The sequence below is a fragment of the Ammospiza caudacuta genome, chromosome 7 (genome assembly GCF_027887145.1).
Source record: "Ammospiza caudacuta isolate bAmmCau1 chromosome 7, bAmmCau1.pri, whole genome shotgun sequence".
Taxonomy (NCBI): Eukaryota; Metazoa; Chordata; class Aves; order Passeriformes; family Passerellidae; genus Ammospiza; species Ammospiza caudacuta.
Genome location: NC_080599.1, coordinates 39687021 through 39706686, shown reverse-complemented (window position 1 = coordinate 39706686; position 19666 = coordinate 39687021). Strand labels below are relative to the sequence as shown.

Sequence of the window (19666 nt, the reverse complement as noted above, 5' to 3'; positions counted from 1 at the left end):
GTCAGCCCCAGGGTGGTTTGGGTGCCCCTCTGTCACAGGGACCACACACCTGAGAGCATCTCACTGCAGCAGCGCTCGGTGGCCAAGGCCCAGCTCAGCCTGCTGGAGTCTCTCCCATCCAGGGAGGGGGGCCCTGGGTGCTGGGCAGGGCAGGGACCCTGTCACCCACGAGCTGCTCAGGGCTCAGGGCTCTGGGAGCAGCGTCACCTGTGGCCACATACAGGGGACAGCTGGTTACCAGGACCTGCTCAAGCCTCTCCTTCAGAACAGCCCCCACCTCCCCCACAGCCCTGTGGCCAAACATCCTCCTCGTTTACCGAAACTCAGCCTTACTCACGCCTCCCCGGCCGGCTGCAGCTGCGGGAGAGCTCCTGGATTTCCTGCCCAGCCTGACTCAGCCCACAGCTCCTGCACCTTTCTGCCTCCGCTGGGATGTGGGGTCTGGAATGCCACTAGGAGGAGGCTGGAAGTCCTTCCCCCTGGGCCAGTGGTCATCCCACAGTCCCTGTCCCCAGTCCAAAATTTATTCCTGCTTTTCACCCCTCCATGGGCAAGGCATGCTGGCCGCTGGTCCCCAGATGCTTGCTCTGCCAGCAGGCCAGCAAGCAGGTTGTGTGTTGGAGGGGGTTGGTGTGGGGTCGAGGTTGGGGTTTTGGGGTGTTTTCCTTCTATTTATGGCAGGCAGATGGAATCCCTCCGTCATTCCTCCATCATTCCCCTGGGGAAAGGATGGGAACATCTGGAGAGCAGCAGGAGAGCATTGACTCATCCTGCAGCTTCATTAACTTCTTATAGCTGGTTATCATTTCCCTCAGATAAGAAGAGAGCAGCATCCGTGGGGTCAGGACGGTGGTAATTGTCTGGGAAGGCTGCGGGGTTAACCCTTCCCCCGCTGCCGGCTGAGCCTCCCCGAGCTGCCGGGACGGCTGGGGGACAGCTCGGAGCATCCCCGTTGTGCTCTCAGCCTGATGGGGAGCCCAGCTCAGCAGGGCAGCCTCTGGGGCAGGAGGAGAACTCCTCCGTGGGCAGGAGGATGCCACTGCATTTCCAGCAGGACGGGGACAGCAGGCTAATGGCTACTTCTAGTGCAGTGCCACGGAGAACGGTGCTGTCAGCAATCAGTCTCTGTCAGCGCCGTGTGAATCCCCCTGCTCTCCCCATCGCGCCTCTCTCCGGGTGTAAAGATGTTTTTTGAATCTCGCTTTGAAACCGGCTGAGCCTTCCCTTTGAACACCCCCCCAGGCTCATGCCTAACGAGGCAAACAAGCTAATTAGGCCACGGTGGAGCCCGGGGCTGATCGCCTGGGGCCAGCGCCCGGCAGGGCCCCTTTCCTGCGCAGGAACAGCTTGTGGCTGCTCTCCTCAATCCGTGCCAACATCCTTAAGGCGAGTGACAGGTCCCTGCAGAAACCCTCGTGGCAGGTGGGCTTTGGGGTTTGCTCAGTGCATTGCAGTGATGGGAAAAGCTCTCTGCAGTGCAATGAGACCCTGGGACCCCCAGCAGCATCCCTGGGTTTTAGCCATGCACTGTGAGTGTTCAGCCAAAACCAGGTGTTGGAGCATCTTGTGGGATCCATAACCCCACTCTCCTCCACCTGCCCAGCTCGAGACAACCTGCCAGCTCACAGCTCCAGGGGAACTGCTACCAAACATGGGGACCTGGCTGTCATGCCCTCACAAACCTGGCAGAAATAACCCTTCTGGCCAGCCAAGGAGGGCCAGAATTGTGGCTGGGAGATGGAAGCATGAACACGGACCAGAATGGGGCCAGGGTGCAGCTGGCACAGCCCTGCCCACCTCGAGGATGCCAAGGGCAGATGCTGTGACTTCCTGGGGTGCCAAAGGGCAGCACCCCGTTTGCCCTGGCTGACATTTGGCCACACTGGATGGCTCATGGTGGCATCTGTCCCGGCTGTCCCCAGGCTGCCCCGGACACAGCTCCCAGCTGCTGACAGTGAGGCAGCGTCTCCAATGGCTGGGTTAAAGGCTTCCCTTCGGGCATTGGCCAATCTGTTTGCTCTCCGTCTGGGAGCCAAATGGAAGGCCCTGGCCATAAGGGGCCCACTGCAGCTTGGTGTTCCCACGCAGGCAGGCAGGCAGGCTCCCAGGCTGCCTGCTGCACAGCAGGGACACTCCAGCCAGAGGAGATCAAGGTCAAGGTGCTCAAAAACAGCTTTTCCCAGCTGCTCCCCATCCCAGCCCTGCTGAATGTGTGCCTCTAAAGCCTTGTCCTAGGAAAGAGGGTTGCTCTCCTCTTTTGGGTTTATTGTCCCAGAAGGAAGCACAGCTGGAGTGGTTGGAGGCTCACAACATTTTCTGCTGGAAGATGCTGGGCTGGGAGGTGGAGCATCTTCCAAAATGGCTCCAATTTCAGTGAAGGTGCATTGAGGGGGTAAAGATCCAGTGAGCAGAGTGAAGGGGGCTCAGAACCTGCTCTGAGCAAGCCCACACTCTTCTCTGTCATTCCTGGCCATTTGGGGCCTGACACAGCATCTTTAAGAAAATTACAATTTTCATTTTCTTTTTTTTAAATTAAACATTTCAGACCATCTCAAATATGTTCATTTTTTAAATTATTCCCATCCTCCTGTAACCCTCACCCTCCAAATTCTCCAAGAAGAAGAATTTCAAAACATTGCATTTGGGTCCAGCTTGAACCAAAGCCAGATTTTGAAACCTTCAGATCTTTGCAAAAGGCACCATCACCCTCCAGACAGCCACCACCCAGCCCAGCCAGGATGGGAGACCTCCAAGACAAACACATGAGGCAATACCAAAGGATGCTGAAAGGCTTCTTCCCCCTGGACCAGGGTGAAGCAATGTATGTCCCTGTGCTGGCCTGGCCTGGGGCTCAGACAGACGCATCCCACCCCCTGACTCCTGACAGGCCATGGGACATTTCTGCTCCCAGCACTGTCCCTGTCCTGATCCCAGGAGCCCTGAGCCCCTGAGCCCAGGCTGTGTGGCCTCCTGTGCTTTCCCCATTCCTGGAGCATCCTTCACCACCTCCCCAGGGCAGCACCTTTCAGGCCTGGGAGAAGTGATGCCAATTGGGGCACATTCACACCATTTTGGGATTACTGGGGTCACATGGGCCTTTAGCAATTTGAATTGTCTGGGAACCATAACCCCATTCCATGGATGCCTTCTCCAAGCAGGTCCTGCTGGGCTGGGGTTGGCACATGGCACCTGGCCCTGAAAACTGGAAGGTTCCTGGGGCAGTTGCTCAGTTCTTCCCATGGGTCCTATCCTGCAGTGGGACCCCAGTGGGATGGTGAGGCTCCCTGTCCCATGCACAGTTTACTCAGAGCAGAGATGCCGCCTCGTGCTCTCCTTGGGCACGTGGAACTCGGGGTCAGTGGAAATCGGAACAGGAATATTTGCTGGGTGAGTGGTGGCAGTAAAATCATGCACTGCCCCACTGGGGAGAGGGGGGCATGGGCACAGAAATCAGCCCCCATGTCTGCACAGGGATGAAGAGCTCAGAGTTCTGTGCCAGGGGGAAGAACCATGGGCTCAGGGCTCCCTGTGTCTCCCTCCCCAGATGCCTCAGCTGTGGACATGGACCTGTATGAGGCCCAGACACTGGCAGATGCCCTCAAGTGGTACCTCCAGGAGCTCCCCACACCCCTCATCCCTCCAGCTCTCTACAGTGACCTGGTCCACATGGCTCAAGGTAAGCACACACGGGCTGCCCCCACACCTGGGACCTCTGTGGGGCTGGAGAAACTTTGGGAAGCCTCTAAAAAGGCTTCCCAGCATCTCCAGGGTGGCTCTGACCCCATCCCCTGCCCAGTGCTGTACTAAAGGCAGATTTTACAAAGGGCCATTGGGAACATCACCTGTGCTGGAGCAGCACAGCATCATTTGGGAGATGCTCTAGGAAAGAAGGGACATCCAGGGGGCTGCTTTGCCCCCACCCCAGCGTGGTCTTCTCCCTCTGCAGTGCCTGGAGGAGGAGGTGCTGCCTGCCAGGACGGGCAGCTGCCAAGGCTGGGTGATGCTGGCCCCAGAAGAAAGAGTTATTATAATATTTTGGCTCTGCTGCCTGGGAATTTTTTCCTGTAATCTCATTAACTCCTGGCTTTATATGGGCACAAAAAATTCTCAGCTTTTTCAATTTAGTGCCATTAGGAAGTGCCTTTAGATCCCTGCAAGGTTTTGAGGCTCTGTGCAAATGTAGAAGACCATCAGGGTTTTGGTTTTATTTGATTTCTTTTCAAATAAACAGAGCAGGGCTCATACCCAGGTCAGCAGAGCCCATGGCTCATCCCAACAGTGAGGCCAGACCAAAACCCATCTCAAGTGAGTCCCCACAGAGCCACTCACCCCCTCCCAGCCTGAGGGCCCGTGGGCATCACCAGGCACACAGGAAACCCTTGCCCACTGTGTTCAACAGGACCTGAACCTCTTAATGCTCATGAAACCAGGATTTCTTCCCCTTCCACAGCAGCCCTCATCTCACTGCCAGTTGCTGCAGTACCCTCCATCCCTGAGCATCACCTCCCCATCCTAAGCCAGATTAGTGCTTGGGCAGATCATATTCCTGGCTGCCTTAAGAGGCACTAAAAGATCACCAGTACCCAGACCAGTGTGGCCTTTCCTACCGTATCCTGATGGGAAAAGGCCATGGGCTCTTTGTGGCCTCCATCGAGGCAGAAGGGACGCAGGGAGAAGGTGAGGGATAACTCCCACCCCATCCTCCCTGTCCTGTGCTAAGACACAGAGCCAGAAGAAATACCCCTGGGGCTGGTGGCACAGAGAAGCTGCCTTCCCCTCACCCGTCAGAGGAGAAATCAAAGGCTGCCTCCCTTCCAAGGATAAAAACGCAATTAGGAAGCAATTAGCTGGGTTGCCTCGTTAAGCAACTTCAAAGGGAAGCGCCTTTCCCTGCAGCCTGTGCTGCAGCGGGCTCTGCTCCTGGCACAACAGGGGCAGGAGGAGGAGGGGGCAGCACGGTGCAGAAACCAATGGGAAGAGGATTTCTCTGGGGCTTAAAAGAAAAAATTAAAATGTAAGTCTTTGAGGAGACTGTGCTGGGTTCTGGCAGCCTGCCCTGCAAGGCTCTTCTGCCCTGCTTGAGGCTGAGAGCTGGGAGAGCATCAAGATGACCACCTTCAAAAGGAAGGGAAAAACATCCTCAAATTCCCCCTTTAGCCGTGAAACTTCTCCTGCAGGATCTTCTAGGTGCAAAAAGGTGCAAAAAAAGCAGAATTACGGCAGGGAAGGCCCTGGAGCGAAGCTAAACATCCCTCAGGAGCAGCTTGTTGGATACAAGGACTCACCAAGACCCCATCACAAAGACGGCTGGGGTGCAGACCCGCTTTGGAGGGGATCCCAGACCCCTGGCCCTCCAGCTCTGGTGCACCCTGGCTCCAAGGATGGATGTCAGGAGCTGGCTGCTCACTGGCCAAGCCTCAGTCCTGGTGCAAAGAGCCGCGGGGAGCTGAGTCAGCCCCCGGCCAGGCCAGGCTTTGAAGGCAGCTGAGAGCAGCCCAGCCCTGGGGACCTCCCTGTCCCCAGCAGATAAAAGGGCTGGGACAAGGCAGGGATGGAGGATGGCTGGAGAGTGGCTGTTTCCTGTGCCTGGGGCAGCATCGCAGTCCCAGGGCGCTGAGCTCACAGCTCACAAGACCAGGGAGCCCCGGCCAAATCTGCCAGAGGGCACTGGGGACATGGTGGGGGCTGTGGGCTGTGGGCTGCTCAGGGCACCCGTGACAGTGGTTTTGGCAGCAAGTGGTTTTGGTTTTTGTTCTGTGATGTGCAATGCCATTGTCTGATTTTATCCATGTGGGCAATTCCACTATCATTGGAAGCAGCTGCACCCCTGTCAGCTCTCCCTGTGCTGTGTTTCATGGGGAGTGAGACCATGATGCAGAGGGCTGCAGGAGCCTCACTGCAGCCCCACCTGCCCACCTGCAGCCCAAGTGCACATTATTTTTAATTCCTAAAACCCCTTTTCCCTCTCAGCTCACTGTTTGTGCAGTGGAGGGCTGAGCCTTTAAATTCAGCAGATCTTCAAGCTGGTGCCCTTTTTCCCACCTCTGCCTTTACTATGGCTTTGCTCTGCACCATGGAATATTCTCCATTTGAGCAGCACTGAGGGATTTTGAGGTGCAGCCCTCTGAGCTCCCTCCCTGGATGTGCTGACAGTGGGAATGTGCCAAAGGCACCTGACAGCCTGATCTGGGGTGGTGTGACTGGGTAAACATGGCAGACAAACCCCAAAAAGAAGTGGCCAAGACCCCGAAGAAATAATCTCTGCAGACCCTGGGATATCCACAAGTCCCATGGCCTGTCTGGGAAGGGATGGGCTGTAAAAAAATAGTGTTGGGAGAGGTTGAGGTCAGGGTTTTTTGGATCTCTAGGAGGAGCAGAGAACTACCACAGCTCATGCCCTGTGTGCTGGTAGGTGCTGAGCTCTCATGAGCGGCACGGGGATGCCCCTAACCTCCCACCTAACCATTTTTTTTCCTGCTACAGAGACCCCAGGCCTGGAGGAGTGTGGCCAGCGAGCCAGAGCCCTGCTGGCCCCTCCAGCCCTGCCCCAGCCCCAGGCACTGCTCCTGCGCCAGCTTGCCCGCCACTTCTGCCACCTGTGCCAGGGCGGCCACCGCAGCCGCCTCTCGCCCCGGCTCCTCGGGGAGCTCTTCGGGGAGCTGCTGCTGTGCCCTGGGGCTGCCAGGTGAGGTGCCCTGCCATGCACGGGACAGGGAGGGTGACAGGAGGGTGCCCATGGACAGGCTGCTCCCAGCCAAGCTGGTTCTGCTGTATGACAGCCCACCAGTGCCCCAGGCACAGTGTTCTCCGAAGGGGGAGGCCAGATGTGGAAGCTGCCATTGCAGCTGTGGTGCTCAGACATCACACCCGTTCCCAAAGTGAGCAGGCACAATGCACACACTGGGATTCACAGCATTGCCTTGGTCCCACAGCAATGCCTCAGTCCCACAGCAGACCCACTGGGGTAGCTGCTTGCTGTTCCAGGGAGCTGGGGGTCTCCAGGGAGGTGGAACTGCTGGTTCCTCACACCCCTCCCCTTCTCCTCTCAGCACCGAGGCAGGCCCTGAGCTCCGTGCAAGGATCCTCGAGTCCTTCATCATGGCCAGCGAGGTGGCAGAGCTGCCAGCAGCTCCTGGTAAGAGACATCTGGCTGGTGGTGGAGGGGGGACAGCGGGATTGGCATTCAGAGCAGTGACAGCAGCAAGCCACGGGGCAGTTTCAGTGATGAGGAGGTGCTTCTGTCCCTGTGGCAGTGCCCAGACCATGCTGGCTTCCTGCCCCGTTTCCCTCCTTTCTCCTCACAGACACTGATCTGGGGCCATTTCTTGCAGCCCCTCAGAAGGTTTGCAGATGTTTTCTGGCTTCATGTCTCTGTCATTGCTCTCTGATCCCTGGGTTTGTGATGCAAACAACTTCTGGTCCCCCACCTTGTGGGCTTGGTATGAGCTGGGGGCTCTTGGTGGGGGGCTCATGTGCAGCATGTTTCAGAGAGCAGGGATCTGGGTATAATCTGAGAGGAAAAAAATAGCAGCATGACCATAAAATGGCAGGATGGTACTTGCTACAGGATCCAATCAGGGTTTATGATTTTTGACTCACATTTAGTTCCCATGTGTGCAGAATCACTCTGCATCCACTGCTGCTCCCCCACAGGGCATCTCCAGGGTGGGGATGAGGACAGGCACTTGCCCCCACCTCTCCATGCATGGGCAGCAGTCAGGAGAGTGGTTTTTTCTGCAGATGTTAATGATCCTCACCCCCAGGGCTGCATCCTGCCCCTTTCATTGCCAACACCAGTGTTTGTCTCCAGCACCTCCTCACTCTTTTGCTCTGCTGCCGCCTTCTCTTGCTGTGTCATTCTTGCTGGGTGGCAGCTGTGATCCCATCACTGTCCAAAATTAAAGCCCATGCTCCCTGTGCCCTCTGCAGCACCCCAAGGATGGGGGCAACTGGTCCATCCAAGTAGGGATGTACATAGGAGGGAGCACAAACCTCAGACCTGGAGCACCACAGAGACCCATTCTTGTGGGATCCCATCTCCAGGCTGTCACTGAGACCCATCTCTTCCCCCACACTGAGTGCCTGGATGCCTGAGAGGCACAATTGCTTCCAGCCCTCCTGCTTGGAGATATGTTGGCGCTGGCCTCAGTGAATCCTGTTGGTTTGTGATGTCTCTGGGTCCTTGTCACCACCCTGCCTCCCTGGGGGATGGCCAGGCCAGGCTGGATTACGACTCTTAATATTCCTCATAAATCAGCCCTTTCAGACCTGTCATCTCATTTATTGCTCTCCCCCAAGCTCACACCCATGAGTTTGTCAGGATGCATCTGTCTCTTCCACCTGCTGATCCAGCTGATGGGCAGCTGCAGCCCAGCAGTCCCTGGGGTCACTGCTGCCGTCCCCAGACTTTGTAATGTCATCTGTGTCACCACCCCAAACTGAAGAGAGGGGTTGAGCAGGATCTTGAGGTCCTCATCACCTTTCTGAGTCAAAATCTCCCCTGTGGCCATCCCACAAGTGTGGGGCAGGACACAGGACACCTGGACTCACTGTGGGACTTCAGGCAAGTCCTGCCACCCCCCCTCTCTTTGTACCTAAAAGCGAGGATATTATTACTTGGCTGTCATCACATTAGGATGTTGGGAAGCTTAATTAAATGCCTGCAAAGCGATTTTGAGAGCTGTGGATGAAAGGGGCTATATATAAAGTGCAAAGAATTATTATTAGCGGTGCGGTCCAGGTCCTGCTCCTGCTGCCATCAGCCTGGCCCCGCTCCCCTGCATCCCGGCACCGGGATTATTTCTGTGTGTGTGTGGAGTTGTGGTTTTATAATTATACATGTAAAATAGCTATAAATACCTTGCAATAACACGGGTGTGTGTGCCTAGCACAGGAATAGGAGTCGGTAGCTGACATAAGGAAACCGTGGTGTGACCTCATTCTGACTCATGTAAATATACCTCATGTGAGGGGGCAGCTGGGGGGCTTGGGGCTGCTGGGGGCTGCAGGGACAGTGGCCTCCTTGGCATGGAGAGGTTTGGGGAGAAATCTGAAGCTTTCTGCTGGTTCCAGTGAGGCTCCTGCAGGGCCAGGATCCTTCCTCTCCCATGTGTCCTGGGACTGATGGGGGAGCTTTTGAGTCTTGGATGTTAAAATCTTAAAGAATAAAAATATTAATTATGGAATTTGGTTCCTGGAGGGGCTTCTCTGGGTGAACTTGCTGTTGTTGGGTTTGCAGCATGTGTTCCTCCAGGCACTGCTCCTGGGGGTCTCTTTAGCTGCCCGTTTTATGAGCTGCAAAGGAGAAAATGGGTTTGTGATGGCTCCTGAAAGCTATTCCTTGGATGCAGCGCTGGGGTCATGCTGGAGGCACTGGTTTGCATAGGGCCCTGCTCTGGTTTGCATAGGGCAAAGCCACAGATCCGTAGGGAAGCTGCCAGAGAGTCTGGGGACAAGTGACTGGCACCTCGCTGTGCCCTCCAGTGAGTCCCCAGCACTGGGCAGACACCCCAGGGGGACATTTCTCAGCCCCATGGGGACCCAGGAGAGCATAGAGAGCTCACAGCAGGATCCCAGTGTCTGGGAATGACTGTTTCCCGAGCAGGGTGAGGGGGCAGGGGAAGGCAAAGGGAAGGAGTGATGCAAATACCAGCTCAGCTGAAGGAAGATGACTTCATCTCCTTTTCCTCTCCTGGTGCTATTTATAGTCACTTTAATTTACTCCCCTTTGCTTTATTATCTCTCCAACAAGCCGTTAGCCCTCAGACAGCAGGATGCCTTTACTCACCATGCAGCCAAAAGTTCTGAAAAAAAACCTCAACCCACCACCAAAAAAACCCGAAAGCGGGGGCAGGAGGCAGAGCAAGGCAGCAGAGCACTTGGGCAGGAGCATCACTGTCCTGTGACGTAGCTTTCTGCAAAAAAAACAGAGGACTTTTGGCTCCTTTTGGAGAAAGGAGTGCCAAGTGGGCAAGGAAGATGTCCCCTACCTCCTTCAGAGCAGTGGCTGGAGGGGTCAGGACCCGTGGTGCCAGGTCCTCACCCGACCTGGGCCACTGTTTTGCTGGACCCTGCTGAGGCAGACACCCCCTGCTTTCCCCCAGGAGCCCCAGCCCTGCCCTGCTTCACGTGGGGCAGTGGTATCATGCCAGGATATGGGGACCAGCACCACCCAAGTGCCTTGAAAACATCTTCCCCTTGGCAGCCCTGAGCCATGGGGAAACTGAGGAATAGCCCCCCACGGAATCACCCTTCCAGTGGCTTCAAAATCCAGTCCCTGGGAAGGCTGGTGCCCAGGTGCCCAGCCCCAGCTCTGTGGCACCCCATCCCCAGTGCTCAGCAGGGGTGCAGGGGTGGCAGTGGTGGGTGACAACCCCGTGAACATCCTATGATGTGACACTCTGGGCACTTCCCAGCCCAAGCCCCAGCAGGCACCTCTGGGACAGCATCAATGCTGAGCAGGACTGCCGTGTTAAGCCAAATTAGAAGGATCTGGCTTTGAAGTTTTTAATTAACTTTCTCCCTGTTTGCTTTCTTCTGGATCCAAGGGAAAAGCCCAGCCTCCCTGCTCTCCCCAGCTGATGTGGCACGGGGGAGGTTGCAGACTTAGATGTGCAGGGGGGCAGGAGGGAGCAGGAGGCATTGCATGTAATCCAGCACGGAGGGTGCAGCTGGGGGCTGTGTCCAGGTGCTGCCCTGCCTCCCCAGGAGCATCCCTGCACAACCATGAGCATCCTCCCACCTGGCTTGGCACATGGGCCACAGGGAACCTCAATTTTTCATTACCCCTTGGTGTTTCATCCCCTCAGAGCTGCTGGTGTGGGTTAGAAATAGCCGTGAGAAAACCCAACCAAAACCCTGGGTGGAGAGCAGCATGAAGAAGCCATGGCTGAGTGGTCCCCTGTGCCAAAACACCTCGTTCTGCCTCCCCGAATCTGCAAATAATACAGAGAAAACAAATTAACGCAGGGGAAGGGGAGGAAAAAGAGCCAGAGCCGAGCTAGCAACATGAGGTAGAGAAAGTGGCTAAAAATAACAGATCCCTGAAGGCATGGGGAGGAACATGACGGGGATCCACACTCCTGCCATCCCAAAAGGCAGCCTTGTGCCTTCCCAGCTGCTCCTCATAACGCAGCCCTGCCCGGTGAATCCAGAGAGGGAAAAGCCTCTGGGAAGGGCAGCAGCGGGGAGGTGCAGAGCTGTGCCATGGAGTCAGGAGCGATGCTCCCACCTTCAGCAGAGCAGGGGGGTCCCCCAAGCACTCAGGGTGCCCAGCTGGGAGGGAGCTGCAGCCTGACCCACTTGCAGGCAGCCGGCGGGCAGTGGGATGCTGCTGAGAGACCCCAGGGGTGCTGCCTCCGGGCTAATTTTAGCCTGTGTTCAATTAATCATGGAGCGGAAGGGGATCGCAGCAAGCCCAGCCTTTGCCAGTGCCTCCCCTTTCCACCCCGTGTGCTGCTGCAGGGATTGGAGGAGCAGGGGCCAGGTACTCTCTGATCCTGTGGGTTTGGCTGAGGAACTGACAGAGACCCTGTGCCACAGTCCTCTTCCTCCAGTCAGCTTTAAGAGGTGGAGCAGCCCTGGGAAGGATGTTATCTCCTCATGCCTCAGTTTCCCCGCTGTGGCTGGCATTGGTGACCTTTGCTGTGGAATTTCTCGGGTTGCCTGTACAGCTCTGAGCAGGCATTTTCCTGGCATGTCAGAGCTCTGGAATGCCTCCCTGGGATGGAGAGCAGTGACCCCCAGCAAAGGATGTCTCAGCCAGCCCAGACCTCTGCTGCATACCCTAAAGGCAACCCCTTTCCTGGGACTCACCAGCTCTGGTGTGTAAAACTGAGGCAGAAACAGGAGACAGGCAGCTTTCCCAGCACAAAGGAGAGAGCCTGGCAATGCTTTTGGGGCATGAGAGCCCTGTGGTCCTGCTCTCCCCACAGCCCAGCTCCACTGGTCCCCATGTCAAAAGAACAGCATGGTCCAGCCCTCCCCCATGACAGAGGGAATGGCTCCTGACGGAAACAGGGCTCGGCTGGGATTGAAACCCTTTTCCTGCCTGCACTGCATGGCCAGAGCTGATAAGGCCTGGATAACCCCCAGCATTGTGTGTTCTGCTGGCCCATGACCCGCCAGCGTGAGAGGAAACGCTGCTGCTCGGCCAGCCAGGATCCAGGGGGAGACTGTGTGCTGGTGGTGGGGTGCTGGAGTGCCCTGCTGTCTGGCCAGCCTGCTCTCCCTTTGGCCAGTGTATGAAGTTTTGGGATGGCTCTGTCAGATTGGTGCCAGCCCAGGTTGCTGTGTCAGTGCACAGAGAGCTGACTGGCCCTCAGCTGTATGGTCATGAAAAAAGCTGCCTGCATGAAAAACCTGGGGGTTCAGGGAGATTGTCTGGCACGGGCAGGGTTTGGCCCTTGGGATTTGCAATTCATCCTCTTGGGATGGAGCTTTGAACCTGGGACACCTCTGCCTGTCCCAGAGGGCAGCTCCCAGAGGCCAGGCTGGCTGAGCAGAACCTCACCAACTCAGAGGGAGCCAGCAGCTTTGCTATCCCAAAGCAGTGAGGGCTGGCTCGCTCCCTGTGCCGGCTGCTGGCCAAGCCAGACTGCGGGAATGTGTGTGCCACTGTGTGACACACAGTGCACGTGTCCTCCCGGCTCCTGCCCTCAGATGCTGTCTGCGCTGGCGTCACCCTTTCTGCCGCAGCCTCTGCCTAAACACCACGGGCAGCTTCACAAAAGAAGATGAGGAGGGTGACAAAACGCTGGCCACGCCACCAGCCACAGCCAATTGTCCAGCTTGGCACCAAAGCCAGGAGCATCTTCGACTGTGCAGTGGCATTTCCATCCCCTGCTTCCTGCCTGGCAGCACGTCCCCCCTGCTGCCCTTTTGGCCAGGAGATGCCAGAAAAGGGCAATGCTTCCCATGGGGAATTTCATGCTAGAGTAGGGAAGCCGATCCCACTGTGATACCACCAGCACCCCTGGACCCTGCCTCCCTCGAGAGCAGGCTCTGTTCCAAAGGGGTGGGAGGAGGCAGGCTACCCAGCACAGACACACAAGCAGCTCTGGGGAAAGGCAGGATTTGTGCTTCCAGGAGGGAAAACGAGTCACAGGGGGATGACAGGGCTGTGCCAGCAGCGAGTGCGGGACTGGGGTAAGTGGTGGCTGTCGGCTGCCATCCGGGAGGTCAGGCAGAAATGCTCTTACAGGCCTTGCCTGGCTTTAAAATCTATTAACGTCATTTTGCTGTTGGAGCCGAGAGCCGTACAGGCAGCACAAACGTTCAGGCACGGCTCAGATCAGAGCAGGATTTCAATTACAGTAATCAAAGGTGACACAGATAAGAAACCCCTGGTCTATGGAGCCACGACAGCTGTCCTCTGGCTCCAACCAGCACCCATCCAGAGCAGCTCCATCAAAATCACTGAAGTGGTGCTAGGGTAAAATTGGATTGGAATCCATTTTCATCTGCCATGGTGGAAAATGCTTTCCCTGCACTCCTTGGGGAGGAAAACCACCTTCTCAGGGACAGCAAGGGAGGAATGTGTCAGGCATGGAGGAGGGGACAATGTCCCCGGGAACAGCACTGACGGCTGCTTTTGGATGATGGAGGTAGCAGAAGGAACAGCTAGGATGCTGGAGCATCAAGGCTCTGCCTCCTGCCTTCCCCTCTCCATTTCAGCCTGGCCCCACAGTAACTGTCATGGGTGAGGCAGGGATGTGCTCAGCTCAGTGTCAGGCTCCCTGGAGGGATGGCCATCCCTCTGAGCCCCATCCGTGGCCAGAGCATCCCAGAATGTGCTGCAGGATGGACCCCCAGCCAAAGAAAATCTGGGGAGAAGGTTGGGAGGTTGGAGGAGAAGGGGCAGGAGCTGGCACTCTTCTCTCATCCTTGTAAAAGGCAAGGTGATGCACAGAGAAAGCTGCCTCCTGCTCCTGCCTCTGCCACCACTTGCATGTGGTGAATCGTCCCCATTGCTTTTTGTGACTTTTTGCAAATCTTCTGAATGGCAGCAGGGCATCCCTACCTCTGACTCCCTCACCCCTTTGGGTTCCCACTCCAAGGAGTCACTGGTGCCCACTGCCACAGCCTAATGGGACCCTGTTTGCAGCCAAGCCATGGGGGCATCCCTGGGTCCATGCACACAAGGGGTCCTTTCTGCCCCTGCCCCAGCAGAGCAGGATCCGGCCAAAAACACAGCACCTCTTTCTGTGCCCCCTGGCCGCGCTCCAGCCTGGCCAGGTGTCAACGGCCCGGCCGCAGCGTGTCCCCCCCCCACGGCGCTCCGCCGGGAGCAGGAGCCCTCTCCCAAACACTGGAGGTTTGTTCGGGGTGGCGGAGCTGAATGGTGGGTCTGTGTGGCCGGGAATGCCGGGGCGGGGAGGGAATTTGAGCCGCTTGTTTCATCTGTTTACCTGGAAGTGGAAATGGTGGCCAGGCCCAGCTGCCGCAGCGGCGGCACTTTCATGCCAGCGCTAACGGGATGGGGAGTGCCGTGCTGCCCCCGACACCGTGCGGCCTGCAGCATGACAGCCATGGGGACACAGCAGGGACTTGGCAGGGCTCCCCTCCCTCCATGTGCCTGCACAGTGCTGAGCCCTCCTGCTCGCTGCAGTGGAGAGCCGGAGCCTGGGGAGGGATGTGGGGATAACCCCGAGCCATCACAGGGGTGGGTGATACTGCAGGTCATCCTTTGTCCTGCAGCATCACTATGTCCCAGGGCTCTACAGAGTCCCCCTGCAAGTGTCCCCATGCCAGCTGGGTCCCCATCCTGGCTGTGTTCCTCATACTGTTGGCCATCTCCATCCTGGCTGCACTAGGATAGCTCTCTGTACCAGCTGTAGTGTCCCACACTGGCTGTGGACACCTGTACCAGCTCTGTCCCCATGTGGGTTGTCCATCCCTGCACCAGCAGTGTCCCCATGGGAGCCACTTAGCAGCTGTGGGAGAGAGGGGCCACCCATGAAAGCGCCGGGTTTTGTCCTTGCGGGAGGCAGGACTGACAGCCACACACAGGCTGCTGGGGAGAGAAAGGGGATGATAGCATCTTCCAGTCAGAGCCTGGATGCACGGGGATTAATGCAGCTGGCTCGCCTTCCCCAGGATTCAGGTTGCCTTATCTGCGTCTATCTGTTCTTACCCAGGCACTGCTAGAGCTGCTCCGATGTGCACAGCTAATCCCACAGGCTGGCAGATAGGGCAGGGATTGCTGCTTCCACCCACTCCCTGCCCATGCCTGCAGGGCCAGGGGCACAGAGCCGGGCTGTGACCTGTCCGGGCACAGGTCAGCTGATGCTGGGGATAACCAGAGGCACAGGGCAGAGGTGCAGGAGTTTGGTGGTCTCAGTGTGGCAGTTGTATGTGCAGATTTGTGAGGCAGGCTTTGCTTCTGACCCTGATTTTGAGGCCGCATCACCTCCCGGTTCTCCCAGCAAAGCTGTGTCTGCTCAGTTCATCTCTGTTCATCTTTCAACACAAAAAAGTTACTGCCCCATGGGACTGTCTCTGGGAACTTGTGGCTGTTCTTTGGTTAAGTAGATTTCTCTGTCTTTTGGATACTTCTGGCATTTGGGGAGGGTTGAAGGTGGTGAAGGGGCTGGGGTATCCACCGAGGCTGGCACCTCACTGAGCAGCCTGGCACTGTGTCACGCTCAGGAGACAGGGAGCAAGGGCTAGATCATTTCACCTCACACCACACAGATGTGGCTGAAGCATCCCTGGCTCTTCCCAAGTATCTGGAGGACCCATAAGCCCTGACTGCCCAACCCTGATGCCATCAGGAGGGTGTCTTCCCTCTGGCTCCTGGCACTTCTTTCTCCATTCTGTGTTGGCTCCTCATACCCTGGGGCAGGAGGAACATCCGAGGCTGTGCTTTGGCACCATCCCAAATTTCTGACCTGGCGCACACAGTGCCATGGTAACACTTTATTTTTTCAGCTGCTTCCGTATTTTCTTTGCAATTGGGCGCTCTCACTGGGTGATGGCGACCACAGGGGCTATTTGGGCAGGGTTCAGCATGCTGCTGAGCAAGCAGCTTGTAGTGTCGTGCCTCATGGTGGCCTGTCCTGCCATGTGCCCCACACCTCGCACAGCTCTGACCCTCCCTGGCCACAGCATAGAGGGAAAAACATCACCTGGGCTTGGGGGTGACTGCTCAGCTCTGCACACCCCAAAGTTGCCCTGGGACCTCAAAGCTACCCATTTCCCATGGGCTGTACAGCTCCATGTACCATAGACATAGACTCTGCATACTAATGTCCCCAAGGTCACCAATGCCACCAGAGTTCTGCATCTGTGGCAAAATGGCACTGAGCATGGTGAAGTGGGTACCCAGCATGGCTGGCACTGCTCTTGCTTCCACGACAGTCCTTCCTGTGTTCCCAGCCTGTGGCTCCTCCAGACCATCTTTCCTGTAACCTCCTGACCCTGCTACAGTGGGGTTTAAAGCTATAAGGAAGGTGGCCTGGAGAAGGCTTTGTAAAATGCCAGTGGGGAACCACGGGAAAGGAAACTATGCCAGGGGGAGAATGGGGTCAGGAGAGCACAAGCCCCCAGGACCCTTTGTGAACAGGGATTGGAGGACAGTGACAGGAGTTTGGTAATGAAAAAAGCACAAACAAGAGCTGGCCCTGGCCAAACAGCCTCCTTGGGCAGTTTCAGTAGCAGTCACAACCACTGAGTGGCTGCACATGTCTGAAGGAAGCTCTGCTCTGCAGCTTCTGACAGCTGCTTCTGCAAGACCCTTGAATTGAACATTAGGGGTGCTTCAGAAGGAGAAGTGTGAGTGTTTTGGCGACCAGAACAATTCAATAGATCCTAGACAAATTCACAAGCCATCAGTCTTGACAGGAATCTGATTTTTTCAGCAAGAAAGACAAAAGCCTTTGTCCCAGTTGTTCCCACCTAGCTTTTAGTGGGATTAGAACTGCAGTGTCCTGTGCTGGCAGGCATCCCCCAGGCCAAGCACAAGCAGCCCCTGAAATCACTTTGTGCAGGCCTCGGAGTCCATCTCAGCATCCTGGTGCTCGCTGCTGCCATCACTTCCAATTTAGACCTGCTCATGGCAGAGACCAATATAGAAGCACTCTGCAGGATGGCACTTTCCCTCCCCAGGGAGCCAGTGCTGGCACTTTGCTCTTGCTGCTCACCAGCTCCAAGGAAGGCTGAGGAGCTTGAATTACATTTTTCCAAGAAAGGTGGATTTGGTTTGCAGAAATGTAAGGACTGGGGAACAGTTGTTCTGCTCTGTTGAGCCTTTCTGCCATCTGGAACAGCTTTTGGTTTCCTTCTGGATACCTCTTCCATGAGATGGCAGGACAGGGAGAGGGGCAATGGCATCACATCCTTCCCCAGGACCCCCAGGGAGGGGAAGGATGAGGAGATGGAGTCAGGGGACACATGGGTCTGTCCCTGTGTGCCTTCTTCACAGGGGTGGGTGAAAGTCATCCCAGGCAAATGGAGAGCTGATTTAGGGAAGGGCTTGGAACAGACCTCACTGTGGAAGGTTGTGGAAGCCCCCAGTCAGGCTATCCATGTCATGTGCCCACTCTGCCCATCCCCTTGGCAGGGTGGTGGCCGTGAGATCCTGCAGCCACTGCTTCTCACTCTGCATTTTCCAGCCCAGGGGCAGAAAAAGCCTCATTGTCTCCATCTTCTCTCTTTTCCTCCTGGGGACAAACATAAAAGCAAAGTCACCACATCAGGGCTAGATTACTCAGGGACTGAAGAGGGAAGAGCACGTCCAGGGCAGTGGGCACTGCTAACCCCAGCCCCCTGGGTGACGTTTCTAATGTCTAGTAAGGGGTTGGTGCTCCTGCAGCTTTATCCTCAGTAAAGCCATAAAAAATGTCTCCCATTCCTCCAGTTGCCTGTTCCTACTGAAGCTGGGGCAGAACTGGGTCTCTTGGGCATGGTCCTCCCCACAGTTGGAAAACACCCCACAGAGCTCTTCCAGGGGCTGGACACCAGCTCCCATCAGCCCTGCATGGCTCTGAGCCACTCATGTCCATGCCACATATTGGTGTCCTCTGGTCCCTCCCAACTGCTCTGTGCCAAACACTTCCTGTGTGGTGGATTTGATTTGGTGTCTCCGAGGCTGACACTCAGCTCAGGACCACACTGCCACTGTGCTGCCTGTGCTGCCACACTGCAGCCTGTGCTGCCCTCAGCATCCAGTGCTTGAAACCACAACCTCATGGTGAGCATCCTCCCTGGAGAGGCTGCTCTCTGCAATTCAGGCATGGTTTATGCTAACGACTCTCCCCACTTTAAATTATAAATGGCCCTTGGCATGTGTGCACACAAACACGTGTGTGTGCAGAGATCCTTTAAGGCCATCATTAGCTGTAATTAGCAGGATCTGTCACTCATCTTTGGCAGTTAACGATGAGCCCTGAGTCAGAGGAATCCAGCGGCAGATAAAATAAACACAATTTCAAACAGTTTGGAAATAACAAGCCCTCATTAATCAGACAAGCCCCAAAGGGAAGTGCTTGGAAAAGTGGCAGCTTCTTTGCCGTTGCTGACAGTGGGGCTGGGTGGGCTCTAGAACAGCCCCTGTGCTCCCCAAACCCCCCTCCAGTGGGAATGGGAGGCAGGATATTCTCTCTTGGCTGACTTCATTGAGGACTGAGGTGTCAGAGCCAGTCAGCTTGAGCAAAAACCTGAAAACTGGCAAAACCTACACAAAAGGGCTCCTGCATGGCCCCTCTGTGGGTGAAGGCAGCTGAGGCACGGCCTGGCCCCGAGGTGCAGGTGGGGATGATGGTGGTGCAGGGCTCAGCTCGGGGCAGAGATGAAGCAGCTCTGGAGCAGCACATCCCACAGCCATCACTCACCCCAAGAGCTTAAAGGCTGTGTGGAGGGAGCATCCCCAGGATCCAGCAGCACTGAGGAGAGAGGATTTGGGGAAGGGGATGGTACAAGGGATGTTTCCTAGGGAGCAGGGGGACAAGGGGAGACTTCTAGCTGTCACAGCTGCAGCTAAATAACAGCAAATAGGAGGGGAATGGGACACATGAGGCTGGTTTATATTACAAAGGAGCAGTCCATCATGGGGTATTTAAAATAATCCGCTTAGATGCACAGTAGCAGATTTGGAGCGCTAAGGGAATTGAAGGCGCTGTGGCTTTGCAAGACTGGATCAGATCTAGTTAAGATGCCACTTAGGACAGTACATCCCGATCCTGCCTCACTGCCCCAGGGGACAGGCACACAGCATCTGCAGCCCCTGCAAGGCCAGTCCCACTCTGCCAGGGACACACCCAAGGTGACACTGGCCACATCAGGATGGGTGACAATGTCCTGAGGCAGCTCCCTGGGACTGGCAGCAGGTTTGGGCAGCACAGGACACGGTCTGGACTAGGCACAGGACAGGGGATTCCCATGAGGGGCCAAGCCTTTGGAGTGGTGGAGGTGGTGCTTGGGTTCAGGGGCACCTTCATGCTGAAGCCAGGTGTCTGGTAGAGAGCTGGGACAGGGGATGCTATGAGAGAGCTGCACACACACTGCCAGGGGTGAGAACATCCTCTAAGGGTATCCTTGTGGCATTTCCTGCTCAGCTGGGGCGGGGGACAGGGACCTAGTGTGGTAGGCTGGGCCCAGGTGCTTCAGGGGAAGAGCTGGGGCTGGGACTGCTCTGCCTCTGCACGGCCTTGCAAACCCCCAGCATGGC

General features: G+C 56.4%; 1 protein-coding gene across 1 annotated transcript in view; it reads left to right on the top strand.

Annotated features, from left to right (window-relative positions):
* Positions 1-19666, top strand: part of PIK3R3 (phosphoinositide-3-kinase regulatory subunit 3) — a 76943-nt gene that overhangs the window by 9353 nt on the left and 47924 nt on the right. Inside the window, exons 4-6 of the mRNA XM_058809026.1 lie at positions 3545-3676; positions 6484-6685; positions 7050-7135. Coding sequence (XP_058665009.1) covers positions 3545-3676; positions 6484-6685; positions 7050-7135 — 420 coding nt within the window. The remainder of the gene's footprint in view (positions 1-3544; positions 3677-6483; positions 6686-7049; positions 7136-19666) is intronic.